The sequence below is a fragment of the Sorex araneus genome, chromosome 1 (genome assembly GCF_027595985.1).
Source record: "Sorex araneus isolate mSorAra2 chromosome 1, mSorAra2.pri, whole genome shotgun sequence".
NCBI lineage: Eukaryota > Metazoa > Chordata > Mammalia > Eulipotyphla > Soricidae > Sorex > Sorex araneus.
The window spans coordinates 391,364,201-391,387,769 of NC_073302.1; the positions used below are offsets into that span (position 1 = coordinate 391,364,201).

At 34.5% G+C, this 23,569-nt stretch overlaps 1 protein-coding gene across 1 annotated transcript in view; it reads right to left on the bottom strand.

Moving 5' to 3' along the window:
* Positions 1–23,569, bottom strand: part of ZNF804B (zinc finger protein 804B) — a 553,147-nt gene that overhangs the window by 74,254 nt on the left and 455,324 nt on the right. Inside the window, exon 2 of the mRNA XM_004602164.2 lies at positions 18,240–18,383. Within this exon, the coding sequence (XP_004602221.2) occupies positions 18,240–18,383 (144 nt within the window). The remainder of the gene's footprint in view (positions 1–18,239; positions 18,384–23,569) is intronic.

A 23,569-nucleotide genomic window follows, 5' to 3' on the forward strand; every position in this document is an offset into this window, starting at 1 on the left:
AGCTCTTAATCATTTTACAAAGGGGTAGTACTGCACTTCTGTCCTAGAACACGAACATAAGTGACTCACACAGACATGTAGCTTCTGACAGCTGAAAGGTCTGAATGATGAGGATGGGGCACTGTCTGTATCAGCTACACAAACTGTAGTTTGGCATCATAATTAAGGAAAAATCAGAATGAAGCATGACGAGGAATGGGCTAACCTGAGTTAAATCTATTTTTAAAAAATATACCAGTGACATGTTGGAATATTGAAGTCTTATCTCAAAATTATTAGATAAAGCAATTACAGATTACAATAAAACAGGAAAATATTAAGTGCTGAGCAAGATTTTTTGCTCTGCCTGCAAGGTTTGAGATTATGATCTAATATTAATGCTAGTAGAGAACTGAAGATTATAATATAAAAGTTGAAAAAACTAAGATGACAGGGAAATAAGTGGTTGAATATATCAAATATAAAATGAAGATAGTAGGATTAAAGAAATTATGTCAATCATAATAAGTAAAAGGTTCAAATAATTACAAAGTTTTCATAATTCAAATAGAGTTTTATAGAATGTCCCTTCTAAAAAAATTAATAATTCACTAAAAACTGCATATATCTAAAGAATATACTTAATTTAGAAATATTTGTTAGTGTCTATCTTTCTAACTTGAAAAATGACAAAAAATGTATTAATCATCTATAGACCTAGGTTTCTTATCTACAAAATGACTGTATATGTATGATAATTTGAAAGCCATTGTCTGGAGAAAAAAAGTTGAGCTTCTTTTGGAAATTAAGTAGCTGTTAGACTCCATAATATATTATTTAATAAATTTATAATGAATCATAACATTCTTAGTTAATGAACCACATAGAATTATAAGGATGAAGACACATTTTTTGAAAATTTAGACGTAAATTATATATAAGAATGTTATATATAAGAATTATATATAAGAAAGTCATTGAATAAAAGACCATATGCAATAAAAACCAATCCAACAAAACTTTAAATATTTTAAGCAAAACTTTCAAAACTGCTGAAAAAAATGTTGATTTGTTAAATACCATATTTTACAAGAAAAATCTACATTGCTGGGCCAATAGAAAGAGGGCATAGGAGTTACAGTGCATGCTTGAACACCATCACTCTTGGTTTGATCACCAAAGATAAACCCTAACACCTTAGGACCTAAGCAGCGCTGCATCCAGGACCTTGACTTGAACTATGAACGTAATTGTGTTAGTATCATGACCAAGAGTAGCCCCTGGGCCATCTGAGCACACACAAAAAATCGACATAGCTAAAAGTTTAGTTAAACTATGAATCTACACACACAAACACACACACACATAGAAACACACATGCACGCATGCACATGAATGCAATATAAAAGGAAGCTCTTGATAAAGTGTTTATTTGTCCATTACCATGGCTACCCACAGAATCATTCAAAACCAGCAGCTAATATAGTGTAGATTTATTCCGTTGCTCATCGATTTGTTCCAGCGGGCACCAGTAACGTCTTTTATTGAGAGACTTATTGTTACTGTTTTTGGCATTTCCAATATGCACGGGTAGCTTGCCAGGCTTTGCCGTACGGGCTCCATACTCTCAGTATCTTGCCGGGCTCTCAAAGAGGGGCAGAGGAGTCGAACACGGGTTGGCTGCATGAAAAGTGAAAGCCCAACTGCTGTGCTATCGCTCCAGCCCAGCTAATATATAATACTTTAAAAGAAGCTGATTAGAAATGTAATCAAATATCTCCAAATTCACTTGATTTTGCCTCATATCAACTAAGTCCTTACTTACGACTTCAAATAATTTCTTATACCTATTTTTTCCAGTTTTCAGACTTCTGAGGCTCTCTGACTGTGTCTTATATTTGGATAAAAATGTGAATCCTACATAAAACATATTATTGCAGATAAATTAATAGATTCATGGTGTGGCAAAGGGCACAGAAATGAAGGATAACATTAGTTTGTCCTCTTCACCTTGCCACAGGGAGCTTAGGTTCATTGGGTTACTTCCATCATGGTGCTCCCATTCCTCTGTGTTTACTTGTAACTTCTTTCTTTGTGCTCTGTTGACTTGTAAATATTGTTCTTATCTTCTTCTTAAGTCCTTTGTATAGTTAATTCAGAGCAATTTTCTTTTTGTATGGGCACAAGAAGACAATGCTATGCTTTTGTAACATGGGAGTTAATTGACCCTGAATGATATTTTTCTTCAGGACATCTGTTTTCTAACTTAAGTCTCAGTTGTCCTTACTTCCTAGATCCCCCAAAGCAGGGTCCTGACGAGGGACTGGATGGACAACGGACAAGCTGTGAGCTATGTGCTACCCTGGCATTGAAATGGGCCTGGCCAAAGCACCATAATACTTAACTATAAATTAAGAGCATGATCATAGACAAATTCTGTCATGATCCAAAAAGTAATAACTAGATTCAGACCCTGCTAGGGTTAGGGTTATTAATCCAGTCTGAGCACTGTAATCTGAGTCTGTGGTGAGATGTCCCCAGTGAGTCACCCTACAAGCCTCAATGTATTTCTTACTGTGTTCATACAAAATAACTAATATTAATAATTAGAATTTAGGAGTTCATCAAGATGTTGATTGAGTTATTGGACTAAGGAGAGGAGAAACACCCCTAGGTGGTATTTCCATCCTTGAGCCTGATGGAAGGGTGGTCAAGAAGGGGTTTCTTATGTTGATTTTGCTACCAGATGGGGTGTGGTGTCAACTCCCAATGTGATGAGTTGGCGAGAGGAGAGAGAGAGACAGAGAGAGAGAGAGAAAGAGAGAGCGAGAGAGAGAGAGACCAGGGCAGCAAGATGGAGCACAAAGAGACTAGCAGGGGGGGCAGAGGGAGAAGAATGTAGGGGAAGAATACAGGAACAGGTGCACAGAGAGATGTGTCTGTGACAGAGAGCAAGGAGAGATGAGCAGGAAAAACAGGAGGAGACGGGAATGGGAGCAGTGTGAGACTAGAATGTGGAGCTTAGAAACACTGGAACAGGCACATAAGGAGAATAGAATCAATGACAGCTGATCATCAACCAACCTGGCCCTTGTTTCCTCCTTCATTCGCCCATGGCACGGGCTGCCCCGGGTGGGAGAGTGGCCCAAGATCACCGAACCTGGGCGGCAAGAGGGAGAGCCACTGGAGGCGTCCCCTGGCCGTCCCGGAGACTATACACAGAAACATATATTATAGGAAGATGTTACAAGAAGACTGATTTGAGGTTCAGTCAAGACATATTTCCAGTAGGTAAGTTGTTGAAAATAGATAACTATCCTATGTGTCTGAAAACTCATTTCTGTCATCTTAAATCTATCTTCAACAGCACCAGGATCTCTTCACTTACCTAAAAACTCTTCCTCCACCGGGTTCAATTTCTAACCTATTAACAACACTGCATCATTCCTCAAATTGCACATTTGGCCTCAGGAGAATAAGTGGAGGAAGTCAGTGCCTTGCATTGAGGATCAAAATACAAATCTAAATCAGCAAACAGTGTCTTTCAGCTCTGTTTTCTTCCTGATAATATTTTGTTTAATCCACAGAGATTCTCTAGTTCTTTGGCTTTTACAGAATTTTTTTATTACATACTACAGGAGTAAATTCATTTTATATCATGACCCAGGATACTCGTACATGCATATTTAACTACAACAGAATTTCAAGAAAGTCCTTTCCTTCCCAAAATACAGTACACTCAGATATTTTCTTTATTCTGTTCTTGGTCATACTCACTGCAACCCACTAAAATGAATGATGGCCCATAAATTATAATTATTTAAAAAATTACTAGTTTTGTGATATTAAATTACTAAGAATCAAGATGATATTTCAAACATCAATATAATAAGACTATATTTCCAAAAGTATATTTATCTAAGCTTGCACAAAAGTATATTTATCTAAGCTTGCACGTTGTTCATGGTCTCAAAGTTCTTACTCTCATCTCTCAAGATTTGTTCTGCTTTTCAAGTTTATTTTACTTATACTTTGATCCCAACCCACTTTCCTTTCTGCAAGTTTTTGCTATTATCTGCACTGTCCTCCCCACATCCACCCTTGCACCCTGAATCTCTTACCAGATCCACTTAATTCTTTCCCTAGAGAAACAACATTCTCAGGTCTCATTGTTGGGGGGACACAAATTCTTTGAATCTGCCTTCTGTGAAAGATTCTTACCATATGTTGAACATTTTATTCTTTTTTTTCTGGGAAGGGGGAGAACCACCGAGCAGTCTTCAGGGAGTTGTGGGGTTACTCACAGTGATTCAGGTCAGCCAGGCCAGAAGCTTCAATGTTAGGTATAGATCATATGGTATTGCTGGCAGGGAGGGGACCACTAACTGTGCTTGGAAGCATTCAAGGCTATACCGAAAGGTGCTCCGTTTCATGTCCTAGAGCGAAATGGGGTCTCACCTATGCAAAACATGTATCCTTAACACTGCTCCTTCCTAGGCCCCAACAATTTATTATTTGTGAAACTTTGTAAGTGACTTTAACTCTTTACATTTTTTTATGTTTTTATTATTTCTCCTTCTGGATTGTAATTTTTTTTGGCTCTTTGGGTCATACACCATAGTGATTAAGGGGTTATTTCTGGCTCTGAAGACAGGACATTTTCCTGGTGGTGTTTGGGGGACGAAATGTGATGCCGAGGAAAAAACTCTGGGTCAACTGTGCATCTTTCTATACCATAGCTCTGGTCCCTGGATTGTAAATATCTTGAGAACAGCAACTGGTATATAATTTTCCTAAATCATAGTATTGTTTTGGAAGCTATGATTTTGCACAAAATAAGTGGCCAAAAAGACAGTTCCTATGATCCAATTATCTGGAGCATATTTAATTCCGAACCTAAAAATCTGCAGATTTAATGGTATTTTAGAAGTCACTCTCTCACCTTAGGTTTTCTAAGCTGTTTTCATCTCTGCAACTCTTGCCTAGAAATAGAATACTATACAAATAGCTTTTCTTAGAAAGTCAAGAAGAAAAATGTAAAGATTTGTTCATTTGGAAACTTAAGGAGTAATTGAACATGCAATGTCTGAACTATTCATACCAAACCACACATCATGTGGATGATGGAGATGATATGAACATCATTTCATATTTGAGAAAACAAAAGAAATATATAGTGCTTAAGAGACTTAATTTAAATCACAGAACTGGGTCCCCTACAGATAATACAGAGTCAAGGCTCTTGTTTTGCATTCAGCTGACCTGGTTCAGGGGTTTGACACACTACTTGATGTGACAAAAAAATAAAAAAAAAACTCTACCACCAAATAATGTAAAATAGAATGAAATGACAAAATTGAGGTCCACAGAGATATCACAATGGGGATGGCACAGCAGACCCAAGTTCAATCCACAGCACACTATATTGTCCACTTAACACTTCTAGGATTAATCCCTAAGCATAGGTCCAAGAATAAGTCCTGAACACATCAGATATAGCACTGTAGCACTGCCATCCCGATGTTCATCAATTTGCTCTAGCAGGCACCACTAACGTCTCCATTGGGAGACTTATTACTTTTTTTGGCATATTGAATACTCTATGGGTATCTGGCCCGGCTCTGCCGTGTGGGCAGGATACTTTCAGAGAGGGACATAGGAATTGAACCCGGGTCAGCGGCATGCAAGGCAAACGCCCTACCTGCTGTGCTATCAATCCAGTCCCACACCAGATGCAACCCCAAAACAAAACAAGACAAACAAAACTGAAAGATTATCAAATCAAGCTCTAATCCAAGACAACCTGTGCAAGTTTGGCTTTTTCACTGTATCAGACTTCTTTTATAATCAAGAGTGAACTATAAGCATATTTTCTTCTAGTCAATTTTCTTCTAATCAATAATACATATTTTGAAAACAAGGTCCACATATTTATTTGAAACTAGTGATATTAATCAGTTTAGCATGTCTTATAGTTTAGATTCATTTTAAGTATTTTCATATTACCATTTCTGTATAGTATAATGAGACTAACACATAATGAGGCTTTGACGTAAAGATTCAAAACAAAGAAAAACATATGATGTTCCAAATTTCTCACTGCTTACTGTGCTGAAACCACTATTTCAGAGTCATGTCTCACATTCTCTTCACTTTGAAAGTAATCTTTATGACCTTAATAGTGTAAAATACTTCCTAATGCTGAGCATACAAATTCTGAAAAATTTAATTTTAATTTTTCATAATTAAAATACAATACTTTAACTGAAAAAGAATTTAAGATGTAATACCTGACAAGAACATTTCAATGAAACTTCAAAAATATATACTGTGAAATATAATTGCTGGTATCTTATTTGCATTCTTTATCAAATATAATATTGCTAATCTTAAAAGTCAAGAAAGATATTATTAAATTGTGTTAATATATATTTTATTCTCATACAGTGAATATAACTTTTTTCTTTTTTTTTACAGAGAATATAACTTTAATTCTCTTCACTTTGTGATTCTGAAAGTGTTTTATTCTACCAATAAATTAATGTAATAATACATAAATTTCTAATAATACTAAGTGGTCAGTTGAATGTCACATATATTTCATATCAATTGTAAATTTATAATTAGCTTGAGGATCAATTTTTCCATATATGTATGAATGAAAGCTTACTGTGCATTAGTGAATTGCATATTGATCTTAATCTCAAGTCTTTCAATCACCAAGGAAAACTTTATAAACTTGACATTAGAGTATTGTATATTTGTCTTACATACTTGCAACCTCATTCTTGTAAGCACCTTCACAGTTTTCATAAAACTGTTTTCAAAAATGAAACAAATTGGTCACCAACCATAAGTTAGTTTATTGGAGGTTAAAGACAGACTTTCCAATATACTCTGCAATCACTTGGGGCAAATCTTTCCACTATTTATTGCGATATAGTATATATGTAAGAATTTATAAAATCTTGTAAATTAGCTTTAAAAACAGAGAGTTGATTCGCAGTTGAAATCTCAGGGGTCCAGAATCAAGCAGATTGTACAGAGCTTAAAGCCTTTGCCTTGCATGTGCTCAATGCGAGAACCAACACGAAATATGGTCCCCTGAGTACCACCTGGACTGATCCCTGAGAAGAGAACCAGGTGTAAGCCTTTAACAGAGCTAGGTTTTGCTGTTGTCAGAAAAGATCCACATAATTTCATGGTGGGCAAAATGTTATTGAAGTATGCTTGCAAATTTAAATATTTATGTCACTTTGTTTTTATTATTTTGGTTTTGGAACCATAATCAGCAGTGTGAAGTAGTAATTAAATCAATATTATTTATACCATCAGGCTTATATTTATTAAACATATAGAATTTTATCATAATAAAAATAAAATGGAAATATACAAAATAGTAATCCTAAAAAGGACAGTTTTGGGGGGACCACGCTCAGCATCTCTTGGGGGACCAGGGATTGAAACTGGGCTAGGAATGTGCAAGCAATGTACAATCTCCAGCCACACAAAAAGTACAATTTAAAGTTTCTATAGTTATGCAATTATCTCATACTTAATAATTTATTTTTGAGATCAAACATTATCTTATCTAGGCAGGTATTTTATGTATTTTTTGATGTGGCAAGTTATAAATTGGGGGAAGATACTTGTAAATCCTACATTCATTGCATCCCAAATATATAATTCTCAAAATTAAAAATGAAAATGACTCAATTAGAAAAATTAATAGAATAACTATATTCTACTTTAGTAGGAATGGAAAATAAGTAAATGAAAATATGTTCTTTATCACTAGTCTTTAGCAGAGTCTAAATCAATCACAGAAGTTGCCACATAATATTCACAATGATTAGATAATAACATTAAACTTGCTTGGATTTTTTTTAGATGAGACTGGATCCATAGTAAGTGATGAATAGTGAAAGGTGAATCTGGTACAGGCATGACATTAAAGGACTTATATTTTTTAGAAGAAAAGATAAATCTGGCAATGGATACAGTGAATGTGAAACGCGAAGATGGAAGTATAACAAATCATTTGGCACTCTTGCTAGGTGCAATGTTAGATTAAAATTTATAACCAAAGTAGATAAAATTTTACCTGATACCAATAACATTTTTTTAATAAAATCATCTTATCAATAAAATTTACTATTTATGTTACAAACACTCCCACTACAGGTGACTACCGCAAAAAAGACACAATACTGAGGAAGTGGATTGAAATGGAGGGTGTTTTCTTACATTATGCCCAATTCCTTAGTATTTCTAAAACTGCCCACTTTTTATTTTACTTCCATACCTCTTTGCAATCTTAGACTTCTTACATACTTTGTCTTACTTTTATAACTTAACTCTATATCTCCTTATGTACTTATGATTACAAACACTTTCTTCCTAGTGATCTCCTTTTGTTTAATTCTTAGCTCATAATTCACAATTAATTTCGAGTGACCTTTTTGAAAAGTCAAACCTACTCCATTTCCCAATTATGAAACCCTATAGTCACTTTTTCCTCTTGAGGTTTCATAATAAAGGTTTTTCAGCATATATCACCTTATACACAACTTTGGTTATGCATCCAAATGACTACTGTAGTTTAATTGGCATATTTTCTTTCGGAGAGCAAGTTCTGTGTTTCATGGTCAACATTTTATGTGAGGCAATAAAAGTAATAGTAAAAAAAGAAACACAAAAGATCTCTAAACATCTAGTTTCTTGTTATTGTTTTGTATGTGTGTAGATTACAGTACCTAATACAAGTGAGTTTTTGAATGAGAATTTGGAAAAGTAAATTACTGAATAAATGTCATATGTGACTTGCAGAATTACAGAAAGTAAAGAATTAAAACTCATTTGCTTTTGAAGAGTTATTCTCCTTTCTATCCTCTGGTCTTATCATTAACACATGTGGGCTGTGAGCTGAGGCTTGACCTACAGATCTGTAATATTTGGGCTATTTTATTACAATGGATATAATCTCATTATTCAAATTCACAGCAGTTAATTTAAATTGTTATATGAAAGAGCTCATCCAGTGTCAAATATTCAACAGATAGTAATATTTAATAGATAATGAGAATAATATTGCCATTTGTAAGTCTTGAACAATGAGATAATAGAAACTGTCATTAATATTGCAGGAATAATTTCATGCACAATTCATTCAGCAAGGAGCTGCCATCATATGCTGAAATATTATGTTGAGGCTAGAATGTAGGTTGAAAATACTAAAAATTAGACTAGGAAAATTAAACCTGTGGACCTTCAAATGCAAAATTGTAAGTATATACAGTAAGAAAACAGTATTCTGTTGTAGTTTTTCCAGGTTTCTGACATCTGACATTCATCAAAGTCAAGTTGCTAAATGGTATTCAGAAAGTAAAAAGCCAACTAGCCCTTAGGTACCAGGGACCCAGTATTAGCAATAAATTTTACTTCCCTCTCACTTCCTAGTCTAGTCCTAAGATTAAGTTACATGAGAGAAAGTCATATTCACCTATAATTTTTTACAGTCACAAATGTGTACACTTCATAAAAAGTATGTAAAATATAAAAGACAGCAGGGGCTGGAGAAATGGTATAGCAGGTAAGGAGCTTGCCTTGCTCACAACCCAGGTTTGATTCTCAGCAACCCTGAATACTGCCAGGAGTAATTCCTGAGTGTAGCCAGTAGAAACCCCTAAGCATTTCCAGGTGTGATTCAGAAACAAAGAAACCAAATAAAAAATTAAATAAAGATATAAAAAATATCTTGGAGACCATTCAGCTTAGCCTTCCATAAGAAAAGCTTATCTCACACAATGTACTTTAAACATCCTTATACAGAAGACCTTAGAATGCATTTGATTGTTTTTTTCTAGAATATGTAGCAGATAGATTTGTTAATAAGTGTTCACAGTCAAAGGGTTTTGCTATAAATTACAAAGTTGAACATAAAATGATTGAGGCAGCGACCAGAGAGACAGTACAGCGAGTTCTTGTCTTGCAAATACCCCAGCCAGGTTTGATCCGAAGCACTGAATATGGTTCACTGAACACAGAGAACTACCAGGAGCCTGGAGTCAGGAGTATCAATAAGCACAGTTGGGTACGACCCCCACCTCCAAATTGGAAAAACATCCCCGGAAACAGTATTTTACAGGGTACACTTTCATAATTTTTTGTTAGGCCATATCATTTTTTTTTCACTTTAGTAGCTTGTTACTTGTGGTTTGGGGGCCAAACCTGTGCTTAGGGCTTTACTCTTGGCTTTGTGCTTAGGGGTCACTCATGGTGGGACCCAAAGAAACATCTAGGATACCAGGTCAGAAGTGTTCAAGGTAAGCACCATACAAACTGTGTCACCTTTCAAGCCTCAAAAAATTATTTTCAAAACTCCAAATCTGTATTTAGTTGATTAATAGTAATATAAGTCAATTTCGATCAATTTTGTTAGTAACTGACAATCTTTGATTACATCCCTTTCCACTCATCTTCTTGACACTGTTACAAATATTAATATCATCCCTCTTGGTCTTTAGACTCCCAGCTGACAACAGAGATCTTCCTTATATATAAACCCTGAAACTGTTTTTGTAATTAGTCTTCTGAGCTGCAAATCTGATAAAATTTTATGCCCTCACTTAGGAGCCCTGGAGACTGAGTACGGATTTTACAGAAAATAAAGTCAAAACTTTCAGAGAAACACACAGTATTAGAGTAATACAGGTTCAAGTATTTTCTTAAAATAGGAAAAGTGTGTTTTATGATAGTCTTTATTAAGTACATAATAATTTGAGATTAGGGACTATACCTATGATATTCACTATGCACACACATAAGAAATTATTAATCAGTCATGGTAAATATATTGATTAGGAAAAAGATGCATGGCAAGTTCTAGAAAACTCTATTTTATTTAGTCATAATTCTATAAATTATTTGCTCATTTATTTTAAAATATATATTGTTTTATTGGTATGTGGGATATGAACTAAATAGAACCACTAATGTTTATTGCTTTTGAGTAGTTAATGGCATGGAAGAGGGTTAGAAGTGAAAAAATATTCAGAATTAAAGAAAATAAATTTGTACTGAGTAATTGGTAACAGTGTTGATTTTCTTTCCCCCAAAAATCCAATAACATGTAAGACTTTCTCCATATAGAGTTTGTGGATCCCTCACTCTTGCTGATTTAAAGCTACCAGGAGAAACTAGTTGAGGGTTAGAGCAAGAGATATATTGCCTTGCATACCACCAACCTGGATTTGATCTCTGGCACCCAAAATGGTCCCCCTGATCCCACCAGGAGTAATCCATGAGTACAACATCAGGAGTAAACAATGATCACCATGGGTGTGGCTCAAACTCCCTGAGCTTCCCTGCCTGCCACCAATAAATGAATGAATGAATGAATGAATAAATAAATAAATAAATAAGACAGTAATTGGTTGAGGAATGCTGACACTAGTGGTGGTTGTGGTGTTGAAAGATTGTATGCTTGAACCTTTATCATGAACAGTACTAAATATCAAGGTGCCTAAATAAAAATTGCAAATATATGTGTGCATATATGTATATAGCAAAAGAAATCTGAAAAATTAAAAACAAACAAAAGAATCAGTTCATATAATACTTGAATATCAAACAATCTATTCTCTAGAGGCAGTATCAATTGACTCCACCACTATGGATAGTGCTGAAAGTGTTTAGAAAAGTAGCAACTGACTACTTGAGTTAGGGAGCAATGGAAAGGCAACATAAAAGATGACACTGTGCTGAAATACAAATGAAGGGAAGTTGAAAATTGAAGGTCAAATGGAAGAACATCACAGAGAGTTCTTACAAGTGTCCTAAAACAGAAAAGTACTTGGGAAAACAAAAGAAGAAAAAAAAAAAGAAAGAAACTCAGAAAAGTGCTTGGCACATATAAGGGACAAAAAGAACAGCAGGAATAGCACTGTCATCACAGCACCATCATCAGGTTGTTCACTGATTTGCTCAAGGGGCACCAGCAACATCTCCATTGTGAGACTTGTTACTGTTTTTGGCTTATCGAATATGCCACGGGGAGCTTGCCAAGCTCTGCCATGTGGCTGGGATACCCTTGGTAGCTTGCCAGGCTCTCCGAGAGGGACAGAGGAATCAAACACAGGTGGGCCATGTGCAAGGCAAATGCCCTACCCACTGTGCTATCACTCCAGTCCAGGACTGGACAGCAGAAATAAATAATTTTAATTTATTTTTAAGTTTAAAGAAAATGTTGACATAGAAAAAGTTGAAACTCTTTAGCCAAGGTAAACACATAATTTTAGAAGAGTTGAATTACGAGCCATTAGCTGAATTTACTTTTGTGCTATTGCATGTCTGAATTATAACTCATCAATTCTAGGGGTGAAATACTTTTTATTTACTATTTATCAGGAAATTGGGTATCCAGAATATAATATAATCACTGTATCAATGTCATCCCATTGCTCATCAATTTGCTTGAGCGGGCCCCAGTAATGGCTCCTTTTTTTTTTTTTGAGACTTGTTGTTACTGTTTTTGGCATATCGAATACACCATGAGTAGCTTGCCAGGCTCTGCTGTGCAGGCAGGATACTCTTGGTAGCTTGCGAGGCTCTCTGAGAGGGGCAGAGAAAGAGGAATCAAACCCGGGTGGCCCGCATGTGAGGCAAATGCCCTACCATTGTGCTATCGTTCTAGCCCAATGGAAAATAAAGCAAGATAAAATTATTACTCATTTTTATGCACCTATATGATTAATTGAGAACATTTCAAGCACTCAAAACTATTTCTTCAATCTTAATCATGAAGATCATGCAAACTTTGTTATACATATTAAAATAACAAATAACTTAATCATGCTAAACTGAAATATATCATTGGGTCAATTAAAGAAATGTTTGCATGAAATAAAAATTAAATTATACAAAGAGAGCAAGAGATATCTGGACGGGATTTAGATAGTTGTTATGAGCAAGAGATATCTGGATGGAATTTAGCTAGTTGTTAAGAGCCTTTTCCTGGGGCTGGAGCAATAACACAGAGGGTAGAGCATTTGCCTTGCACGCGGCCTACCGAGGTTCATTTCAAATCATCCCATATGGTCCCCTGAGCACCACCAGGAATAATTCCTGAGTGCAGAGCCAGGATTAACCCCTGTGCATCATCGGGTGTGACCCAAAAAGCAACAAAATTAAAATAAAATTTAAAAGGGCCTTTTCTTCTGAAGTCAAGAAAAGTAAGATGATTTTGTTCCTTATTTTTAACCACCAGAGTGGTAAAAATGGGTTGAATTAAAAAAAAATTAAGAATTAATCAGCTGGAGTTCCTCCCTAATGAAAATAAATCTTATTGTGAAGCAAATGAGGAATAAGAGGATTAAACTTCACATATACAGGATATGAAAGTAGATTTGGCTTTTATCGTTGAAAATATTTTTATGTGTTAATTTTACGGGGATCTAGCGTATTTGTTTCCTCTAAATTGAGATGAATCAGAATGTCTCTGGGGAAGAAGACACTTCTTGTACCTGTAAGGATGTGTATTATTTGTTCCAGTATTATGCATTTGCAGATAATGTTCTAGAGAAAGAGATTATGATTTGTAGTAGCCTCACAAGGAATTAATTGCTACTGACATGTTAGTTATATTAATAGTTGAGGTATTATTTTTATCCAAGTAATTGTAATTTATATAGAAATTCAAATTGCTTCAGTTTTAAGGCACAACATCTACACAGAATTATAAGTGTGAGGTAATAGCTTAAGCACTTGAGTTATTTTCAAATGCATGAATTACATAGAATAGTTTGTCAAAATTAGAAATTATTTTCCTGTTGAAGAAAGATAAAAATCTTTTTCCTCATTACCTATAAATAATACCTAAGAGAAAATCTTTATTTTTATAAAATTACAGAAATCTATTAGTAGATGTCTATGGAAATCATTTAAAGCAGTGAATCTCAACACCAGATTATTTTACTTTATTAGCATATTCCTATGGGAAGCATGCAGCAGTGCTGGAAGTGGGTAGTATTATGTATGTGTAATATGTGGTAAGCTTAGGAGCTCAAACGTACGAGGCCTGTGCTCTACCACTTGAATTATATAGCTGATACAAAATTATTTTACTTCTTTTAATTTAGGTGCTGATTTAGTTTTCTTGGATTACAACTGATATATAAATGATATAATCATTGTAATAAGTTTAGTACATTATACCAATTCAGGTAGTGAACAATAAAAAAGCTTTAGAAATCACTCATTAAATCATTGCCAGCAATTATAACTAAGAATTAGAAAAGCAGAGAGAGCACATATTGCCCTGCTTTCTGTCCTAAATTGTTAATTAATAAAAGAATCAATTTCATCTGAATTTGGACACACTTCTAAGTGTATCAAAATGACCATATTTTTGGAAGTTCAACAAAAGAAGCCACATAATTTGAATGAACATATATTGAAAATAAAATTAAGACAACTTGATATTACTTGTATTATATATACTTATATTATATATAATATATAAAATACTAGTATTACTTAAATCTTCACCACCATCATTACAATCATCATCATTAATGATCATTTTGACATATTTAGAATTTAGAAAAAATATGTTACATGTGTGACTTTAGTGCATATTTTCTTTCTGTATTGAAAACTTAATTTCAATTAAAGGGGAAATTGTGAACTAAGATTTATTTAAAGTGTAGGCAATTTTCAACATATTTTGGACGGGAATAAATCTTCAGATGGAAATATTTCAACATCATTCAAGAAAGTCTTCTTGCAAGGCCTACAGCAAATATAATTGACTATTCCCCAAAGTGAGCAGTATTTACAAAAAGTCCTGCAACATATTAGCAGGTTTTAGTACAAGGAATATGAAAAGATATAATGCTGCAAAATAATTTTATCCAGATATGTAAATGCTCTTCATATTCAAACACAAATTGTCAATCTACATATTACATATGCAGAACTACATGTAGAATTAGAACTACAAGATGGGAGGGCATCGCAGGCAGGGGGAAGATTGTGAGCCAAAAGAGCAGGTGGGAAAGCATAAGGCATCCTTTGAGAAGCTGGAGGGGAATTCTGGAGTTGCAAGAGATAAATCTGGAAATGGATGCAAGAGCCAAACTGTGGAGGTTTTGAATGACAGACTAGTTCAGACTCGTTTAAAAGTTAGTGATTACCCATTGAGATTTCTGAGTAGGGAATAATAGTAGAAATATGAAACTTTGGGAATATAATCTGTCCATACTGGATTAATTGCTTTGAAGCAGGGATAATATTTAGAGAACCCAGTTAGAAATTCCTAGCAAAGATTGATGTAGGAGATTCAATAAAATTGGTGAAAAGACAATGTACAATAAAGAATAAAAGAAAAATCTATTGAAAAGAAGACAAGAGATGTAGTTTCAAAAAATTTTAAGAGATTCTCAGGAGTGATGATGGCATTGGTGACCAGAGGAAACTTTTGAAGTGTCTTTGTGTAGGGGTCATGTCTTTCATAAAAGACACGACTCAAGTTTCAATAAAAGTTTCTACCATTCTTGATTATATGACTTACTTATTCATTCTTTAAGAATTCCAGCTAACTATTTCACCATAGCCAGAATCTCAAAACAACCTGAGTGCCCAAGAATAGATGAATGGTTAAAGAAACTATGGCACATCTACACAATGGAATACTATGCAGCTGTCAGGAAAAATGAAGTCATGAAATTTGCCTATCAATGGATGGACATGGAGAGTATCATGCTGAGTGAAATGAGTCAGAAGGAAAGGAAGAGATATAGAATGAATGACTGCATTTATTTGTGATATATATTATATATTATATATCACATTCTTATATATAACACATATATATATGTGTATATATATACATAATATATATATATATATTAGAAGAAGAATATCCATGGCCAGGAGGGTAAACACGTCTTAGGAGGCGTGAGTGGTCAATGGTTGGAAATAACCACAAGTATGTGGGGGGCTGAAGGTAAGTAATAGAGAAGAGATTGCTATAACAATAATAACTAGGAATGATCATGCTGGACAAGACCAGAGGGTTAAAAGTAGGTAAAGGATATTCTGGATAATCTTTCAGTATTAATATTGCAAACCAGAATGAAAAAAAACAGAGAGAGAGGGAGAGGAGAGAAAAGCACCTGCCAAAGAGGCAGGCAAGGGGTAGAGGGTGGAGGTGATGGAAGGGAACCTGGGAATACTGGTGCTGGAAAATGTACACTGGTTGAGGGATGGGTGTTGGAATACTGTATGACTGAAATTAAATCATAAATGGCTTTGTAATGCTCTAAAAATAATTTCAAAAATTTTTAAAAGGAGTGGCAGAAAAATAACAACAAAAAGAATTCTAGCTAATTGTGTTTTATTCTATCTAAAATTAGTTTTGTGTGCTTTCTTAGTGTCCCAGATTTACAACTCCTGCACATGTAAAAAACTGCAGTTTAGGGGGCTGGAGCAATAGCACAGTGGGTAGGGCGTTTGCCTTTCTCTCGGCCGACCTGGATTAGAGTCCCAGCATCCCATATGATCCCCTGAGCACCGCCAGGGGTAGTTCCTCAATGCAGAGCCGGGACTAACCCTTGAGCATCACCAGGTGTGATCCCCAAAAAGCAAAAAAAAAAGTGTAGTTTAAAAGGTTATTGAAGTATTTATTTCCCCAACTAAATTATAAGACTTTGGAATTTAGGGATCAAAACTTTCCATTTTCTACAATTATCACAGTATGACACAGTATAAATTCAATCACTGGTGAAAGACCATGTCTGGGAATATTAGATTATGGATATGACCAAAAGGATGAAATGGGCATGCAAATGGGCTAAAAGATTGAGGAAAGGTTATTTTATCTTGGAAAAAGCAAAAGAAAGAGAAAGAAGAAAAAATAGAGAAAAAAATGGCATGATTAAAAACTTCCAATGATTGTTATGCAGACAATTCATAAATTGGAGTGCTAAAATGATGCATTCCATGGTCTTGATCCTGTCAGACATATAAGATACATCACATATCTTTAAAGGTAAAAGTATATTTAATCTTCCAACTGCATATTTTATATGCACATATCAAAATTGATGTTTAGTCAAAAATGCACATTATTTATTCTGAATAAACACTTTAAATTAAATAAACTATTCCATATTTCAAGATACAATTTGGAAGGTACAACTGATCTTAGGAATGTATACCTTCTTATAGCTGTTAGCAAAAAGTCCTTCATTTGGAATTTCTTAGTGACATTAACACACCTAATTTCTAATTGGCCAGTATTTCTTTATCTTCTGCAAGAAGGATAAACTCTCACAAGCACTAGGACTGTGAGTCATTGGTAAAATGATGTGCAGGTGTGAGGTCTCATGTTTGAACCCTGCCACCAACCCACTTGCCAAATTTAACTCCAATGGCACTGTCTTTGGCATGGCTACACTAAAACAATGTATGCGATATCCTGATCACCATTTCCAAGTGCATGTGAGCACAATTTAAAACAGTCATTGTTATCCAATTAAAAAAACAAGGTGTGTATGAACCTTATAAGCTCTTCTACAAAAGAGTGTGCAAACATCACAAGTGAAGTGTTTGACAGCTGGTGAATACTTCAGTCAAGTGTGAGCACCTTCAGTCATCATAGCAAACAAAAAGAAGAAAGTTGACAGGGGAATCTAAGAGGATGAAAAAGTCCTCCTAATTCATAGATGAATAGAAATATAAGCAATCATGTGTACAATACCTGCTCTGATAATTTTGACACAAAATGACCTCTTAAGAAAAAGAAATGTAGTATTTCCACCTGTCATTACTTCTCAACTTTGCCTGACTTTCTATTTGTTTTTTATGGTTCATTTACTAACTTTGAATCTCCATAGATAGTATTTTCATGAAAACGTAAATTCTCAATTGACAGTCCTTCTCTCAAAGGCCTACTATTCCTGTGCCCTGGAACTTTAAAAAGAACTCTGTGCTTGATCTTTTCCTATCACTGATCCAGTGTTTACATACATATATAAGCCTAAAATAAGTGCAAGTCTACTCATAGATCTGCTCTAAGTTTACCCGTGGTTTTATGCTACTTCGTTGGGGGATGGGGGAGGGTGGAGGGAGCACCTAACACTTAAGCATAATTACAATTTTTAATGATATAATTAGCATCTATTTATAAGTCTAATGCACAAATTTTGTTCTAAAGAGAGACATTCAGGAATATAAAGAATTTTTTCCATTTGACTTACCTGTTTATGGGCATGATCATAAGAATTAATATGATTATCAAACTCCTGGTGCTTTTGATACTGCTTATCACATAATTCACAGTAAAAGTTTGCTTTTACATCTTCCAGGGCATTTGCTGTGGACTTTTCTTTTTCTGAAAAATCCTTTAAAAAAAGACAAAAATATTGGTTACCAGATCTCATTAAAATCAAATTGTGGTTAATTTTACTGTGATGTAAATGTATGGTAATGACTTTCTTTTGTTTTTTTTTTCTCTTGCCCTAACTTCTTAAAAATATGAAAGCAACTTTCACCTCAACCTTATCTTGAAGTCATCAACAGGCCTATAGTGAAGGTGCTCAAGAATCCCTAAGATGTAGCTTGTCATTAACCATCCTTCTCTTGCCACTCATTTTTCCTAGGGAGAATCTGCTAACTCACCCAATAGGAATATTCAGCACCATTGCCTCTGTCCTTCCAATAACCATCTGAAAATCCCTTGTTTTTCTGAAGTATATCACAGAATATATCTATCATTATATTTGATTGGGATGTTGATTCAATTATTTTATATCATTTTCTTAACTTTTCTAGTATATTTCTCTGACATGTTAGTACTGGCCATTCTTTCAACTGAAAAAAAAAAAAAACAGTGTGATTTGCCTGACACCTTGTTAACTGGTGGACTCCTACTTTTTTTCCAATGCCCAATTCTGCTAATTTTCAGAAACAGTTCCTTTGACTTTTGTTGTGGTTTATTATCAAATACATCTATGGACATTTCTATTTTACTCCTTCAAGATATTGTCTTCCCAAATAGTAATGTGAATATGTACTACATAACTTAATCTTTTGACAACTGATTTTTCACTTTCATGCTTCCATGTAGACTCTCTGAGTGACCAAGGGAACTACAAAATTAGTGCCTTATTTATCCATGACCTCTAATTGCAGCCTAAATTTCTTTCACATGCATCAGTTCCTATTAATTATTGACAACATGATATCACATATCACCAGCATTTTTTAAAACTGCTATTTTTACTGTTCTGACTGTGCTCTATCTTGGAGTTTATGTCACATCATTCCCCAGTTTAAAATCCTTTTGAAGAGCCAGGGAGATAGTATAGGACTCAAGGTGTTTTCCGTGCAAACAACGAACTTCAATTCAATTATGAAACCACATAATGTCCTCTCAATAGCACCAGGAATGATCCCTGTGCATCAGCGAGGAGTAAGCCTACACATGTGGCCCCTTAATGCTCCTCCTGTAAACAAATCCTCTTAAATTATTTCATTTTCTATTTAGTAGCAACAGATATTTATGAAGCCATGAGCTTGATATAAGGCGAATTATGTGAATGTACAAATGCAACCCAATAAAAATAAGTTAAATACACACATACCAGTGCTTGCAATGACAGTAATCACTGGCTTGGTAAGCAGCAGTGATTTTAGTTAAAATTGCCTGTGCAATTCTTGTTAACAAAGAGCTGTGCTTGCTATTTCCTTTCAAGGCCGATTTCTTTAATACACTTTACAACTTCTAACTTTGCTAATGTCATCTTACATCAATCCAAGCTTCCACATTAGTCACCTTAATTCTATTATCAAACATGACATCATCATCATCATTATCATCCCATTGATCGTCGAATTTCTAGAGCGGTCTCAGTAACGTCTCCATTCGTCCTAGCCCTGAGATTTTAGAAGCCTCTCTTTACCATCTTTCCCAATGATGCCACACTTGAGGCTCTTTCAGGGTCAGGGGAATAAGACTCAGCATTGTTACTGGTTTTAACATATGACTACACCATGGGGAGTTTGCAAGGCTCTCCCATGTGGGCAGGAAACTCTTGGTAGCTTGCCAGGTTCTCCCAGAGGGAGAACTAGGTTATAAGACATATGATATTAAAATATGCTTTGTGTCTATTGTTTCTATAAATCCCTGGAGAGTAGCAACTGTTTTATTCATTTTTCTGTCCACAATGTCAAATATATTGTCTATCCCAGAATAATTGCCTATTTACTATGTATTACATAAATTATAGGGTAATGAGGAGGTGCATATTCATGTTTTCTTCTAGTCTATAAGATTTTCTCTATTATTTCAGTGCCTAAACAAAAGAATGACTGGCATTTTGAGGCTTTCAAATAAATATGCATAATGAATTTATAAGGAAAATAAATAATGGATTTTTCACTTAGTTTCTCCAAAAGATTAACACTATTTAAAAAAAAAATCACAGGACTGGAGCGTTAGGACAGTAACTAAGGCAGGTAAGGCACTTGCCTTGCATTTGGCTGATCTGGATTCCATCCCTGGCATCCCATATGGTTTCCTTATCCTATTATGTGTGATCCCTGAGCACAGTGCCAGGAATAAGCCTTGAGGACAATTGGGTGTGTCCAATACCCAAAATAAAAAAGAGAAAATAGAAAGAAATCATGCCAGAAACTTATAACATAATGGCATCAATGCCAAACAAATTTTATGGCATAAACAACTTGTGTAGCTTTTCATAATGTTAGATGAAGTAATCATGCAATTAATTTAGTCATGGTAAGATAATGAGTGAAGCACAAGTATTAGTCTATCATGTAGAACAAAGTAGAAAGACCATGAGAACCATTAAAGAGCCAAGCTAAAGAAGCATCAGAAATGTGACCTGAGAATTGAAAGAGGAATTTGGTTATGATCTAAGCTAATGGAAGATATGAAACTGATTAGTCTAGATGTGTTCACTAATGAGAATGTGGACTTTTATTTCAGGACAAAATTCCAGTTGCTAAAGAAACTGTAATAATGGTCTACTAATGTAGTAACATGAAAATTGTGGCAGAAGCATTGAGGAAGATGATCTAAATCTATGATTTAGTAGACTAAGAATCAGAATAAAACATGAGTTCTTCTTCTGTTTTTCCTTTTCTTACCAGATTCTTTCATTCTGTAGTAATTATAGAAGCTGAGGTGAAACTAGGAACTACTTTTATTTTTCTTGCTTTACTGTGTAAGTAGAACAACCTTATAAAACTGACACAATATCTTTGTGCCTTGGATATTTAGCAACTCTGTCACAGAGCTGACAAATGCCTCAACTTTTATTAACTGGGGATGAAAAGTGAGGTGAAAACTGAGAATTAAGGTTAAATCTATGATTTACAAGAAAAGGATTTTCATATTATTCCATATTACATCAAGGAATCAAAAACTTAAAAGTAAGAATTGAGGGTAGAAATCTCAGGCATGGAACATTGCAGATCAAGAGCCCGGTAGGACCTATGGAATTATGGAAGACAGAAAAAAAATGAAGTTAATAAGACTTTTTGGCAAAAAAATTGTACATGGAGATTAGAGCTAGGACTTACTTTTAGTAAGAACCATAACCCAGTGAACCATGATTTACTCAGTAAGAGGTAGGGTGGTTCTCAAGTGTGAAATTGAACTATCGGGGGGAAAGAGCTGAATTAGTCCAGCTGATTATTTCAGAAGGCTGAAGAGTAAGTCTCAGACTCCTGGTATCTTATAGTTTAAATTACCAGTTAGCAGAAGAGACAACTGCTGTTGAGTAATTTCATGATTTATATAAAATCCAGTAATAAAAAGGGGGCAATAGCTTCTACTGTGTCAAACAGAATCAACCTCACTTATCTAATCATTCCTCTACCCATCTAAGTATGCACATGTCCAGTTAACCATTAAGCATTGATACACTTAAGGATTTGTTTTCAAGCAACATCTGAATGTTAATTTTTTTAAACACACCTGAACCTCCAAAATTTATGGTATAATATGGCAAAAGTCAAGGTAAAAGGATTAAGTTGGTTTTGAGTGATCATGATAATTTACTACAGAAGTTGCCTACTTAATACCAATGAAAAATAACTGGAAGAAAATTTCTAGTTTTCCCCATTCTCATATGGTATTTTAAGTGGTCAGAATGTATTGCCTTTTTCTGAATGATGGATTATTTTAATGGTCAAATTGACTTAAAGTCAAATTAAGGTGAGATTAACTTTCTGAAGTCATAACTATTTTTAATTATAAAATCTTTAAATATATATTTAGAGATAGAATGGCTATACCAAACCTCAGTATCAGTAATGTTAAGAATTAAAAGAGTCAATGAAATTCATAATAAAATAGTATAAATGTTGGACCAGAGGGATAGTACAAAGGTTAGATTGCTCGCCTTGCAAGACCAATCTTGATTCAATCACCTGAATCCCAAGAGTCTCCAGGGCTGCCATGAGTGATTCCCGAGTGCAAAGTCAAGAGTAAACTGACTGAGCACTTCTGGGTGTGACCCCAAAATAAAAACAAACAAATAAAAACCACAGTGTAAATGCAATATTTTATGTATAATTCTACTAGTTTTCTATTTATTCAATTTTATTTTCCTACAATATGTATAGAAAAGGAGGCTTCAGAGGATTATTTAATAACATTTATTAAATAATAGAAAAACACTTGTTAGACATTCTCAATGATTCATTAAAGGTTGAAAATGGATTATAAATTGAAAATGACAATTATCTTAACAAGAGCCATTTTTTTAAGCATTAGGTATTGCCAGTGGGTGTTTAGTGTTGCAGTTCAGTAAGAATTCTGTAGTAATTAATTGCTTTTTATAATTAATATGTAGGTCAAAACAGATAGAAATATTTTTCACACCAAGTATTGTATATTCATGAATGTAGCAAGTGTCTATAAAGTGCAAATATTCCAAGTAGAACAATGCCATTATTTAGAAACATCAGGTACTTGCTATCAAATAATTTTTTGTTGTAATGACAGCTAAATCCTAGCATTCACTGAGTCCTCACCATATATCAGTAGTCCTCCATGCACTTTATATATGTTGACTCATAATCTTGTCAATAAAAAAGTACTTTTCTATTATTATTGCATATATTTTACAGAAGTCATAAACACATTTAGAAAACTGCTTGATGTTAGAAAACAAAAACCAGGGACTTAGAGAGAACATACATCATGTGGGGTGCTTGTCTTGGATGAGGTCAACTTGGGTTTGATCCCCAGGACCTCAAATGGTCTCCCAAGCTCCACCAGGAATGATCCTTTACCACAGAGCCAGTAGTAAGTCTTGTATATCTCCTGCTATGACCCCCAACCACCACTACTCCAACCATCACAACAGGAAGGAACAAAACAAAAAGCAAAGAGTAGATTTCTACTAAAATATTCCTGAATTCAAGACTATTTTTAGTCACCATGCTCAAAGCTATCCCAATTACTTAGGCTTTAGCCAGATGCCGCATAATTCTGGAATGTTTCTACTTTTTATTTATTTATTTATTTATTTATTTGTTGGTAGATTTGGGATTA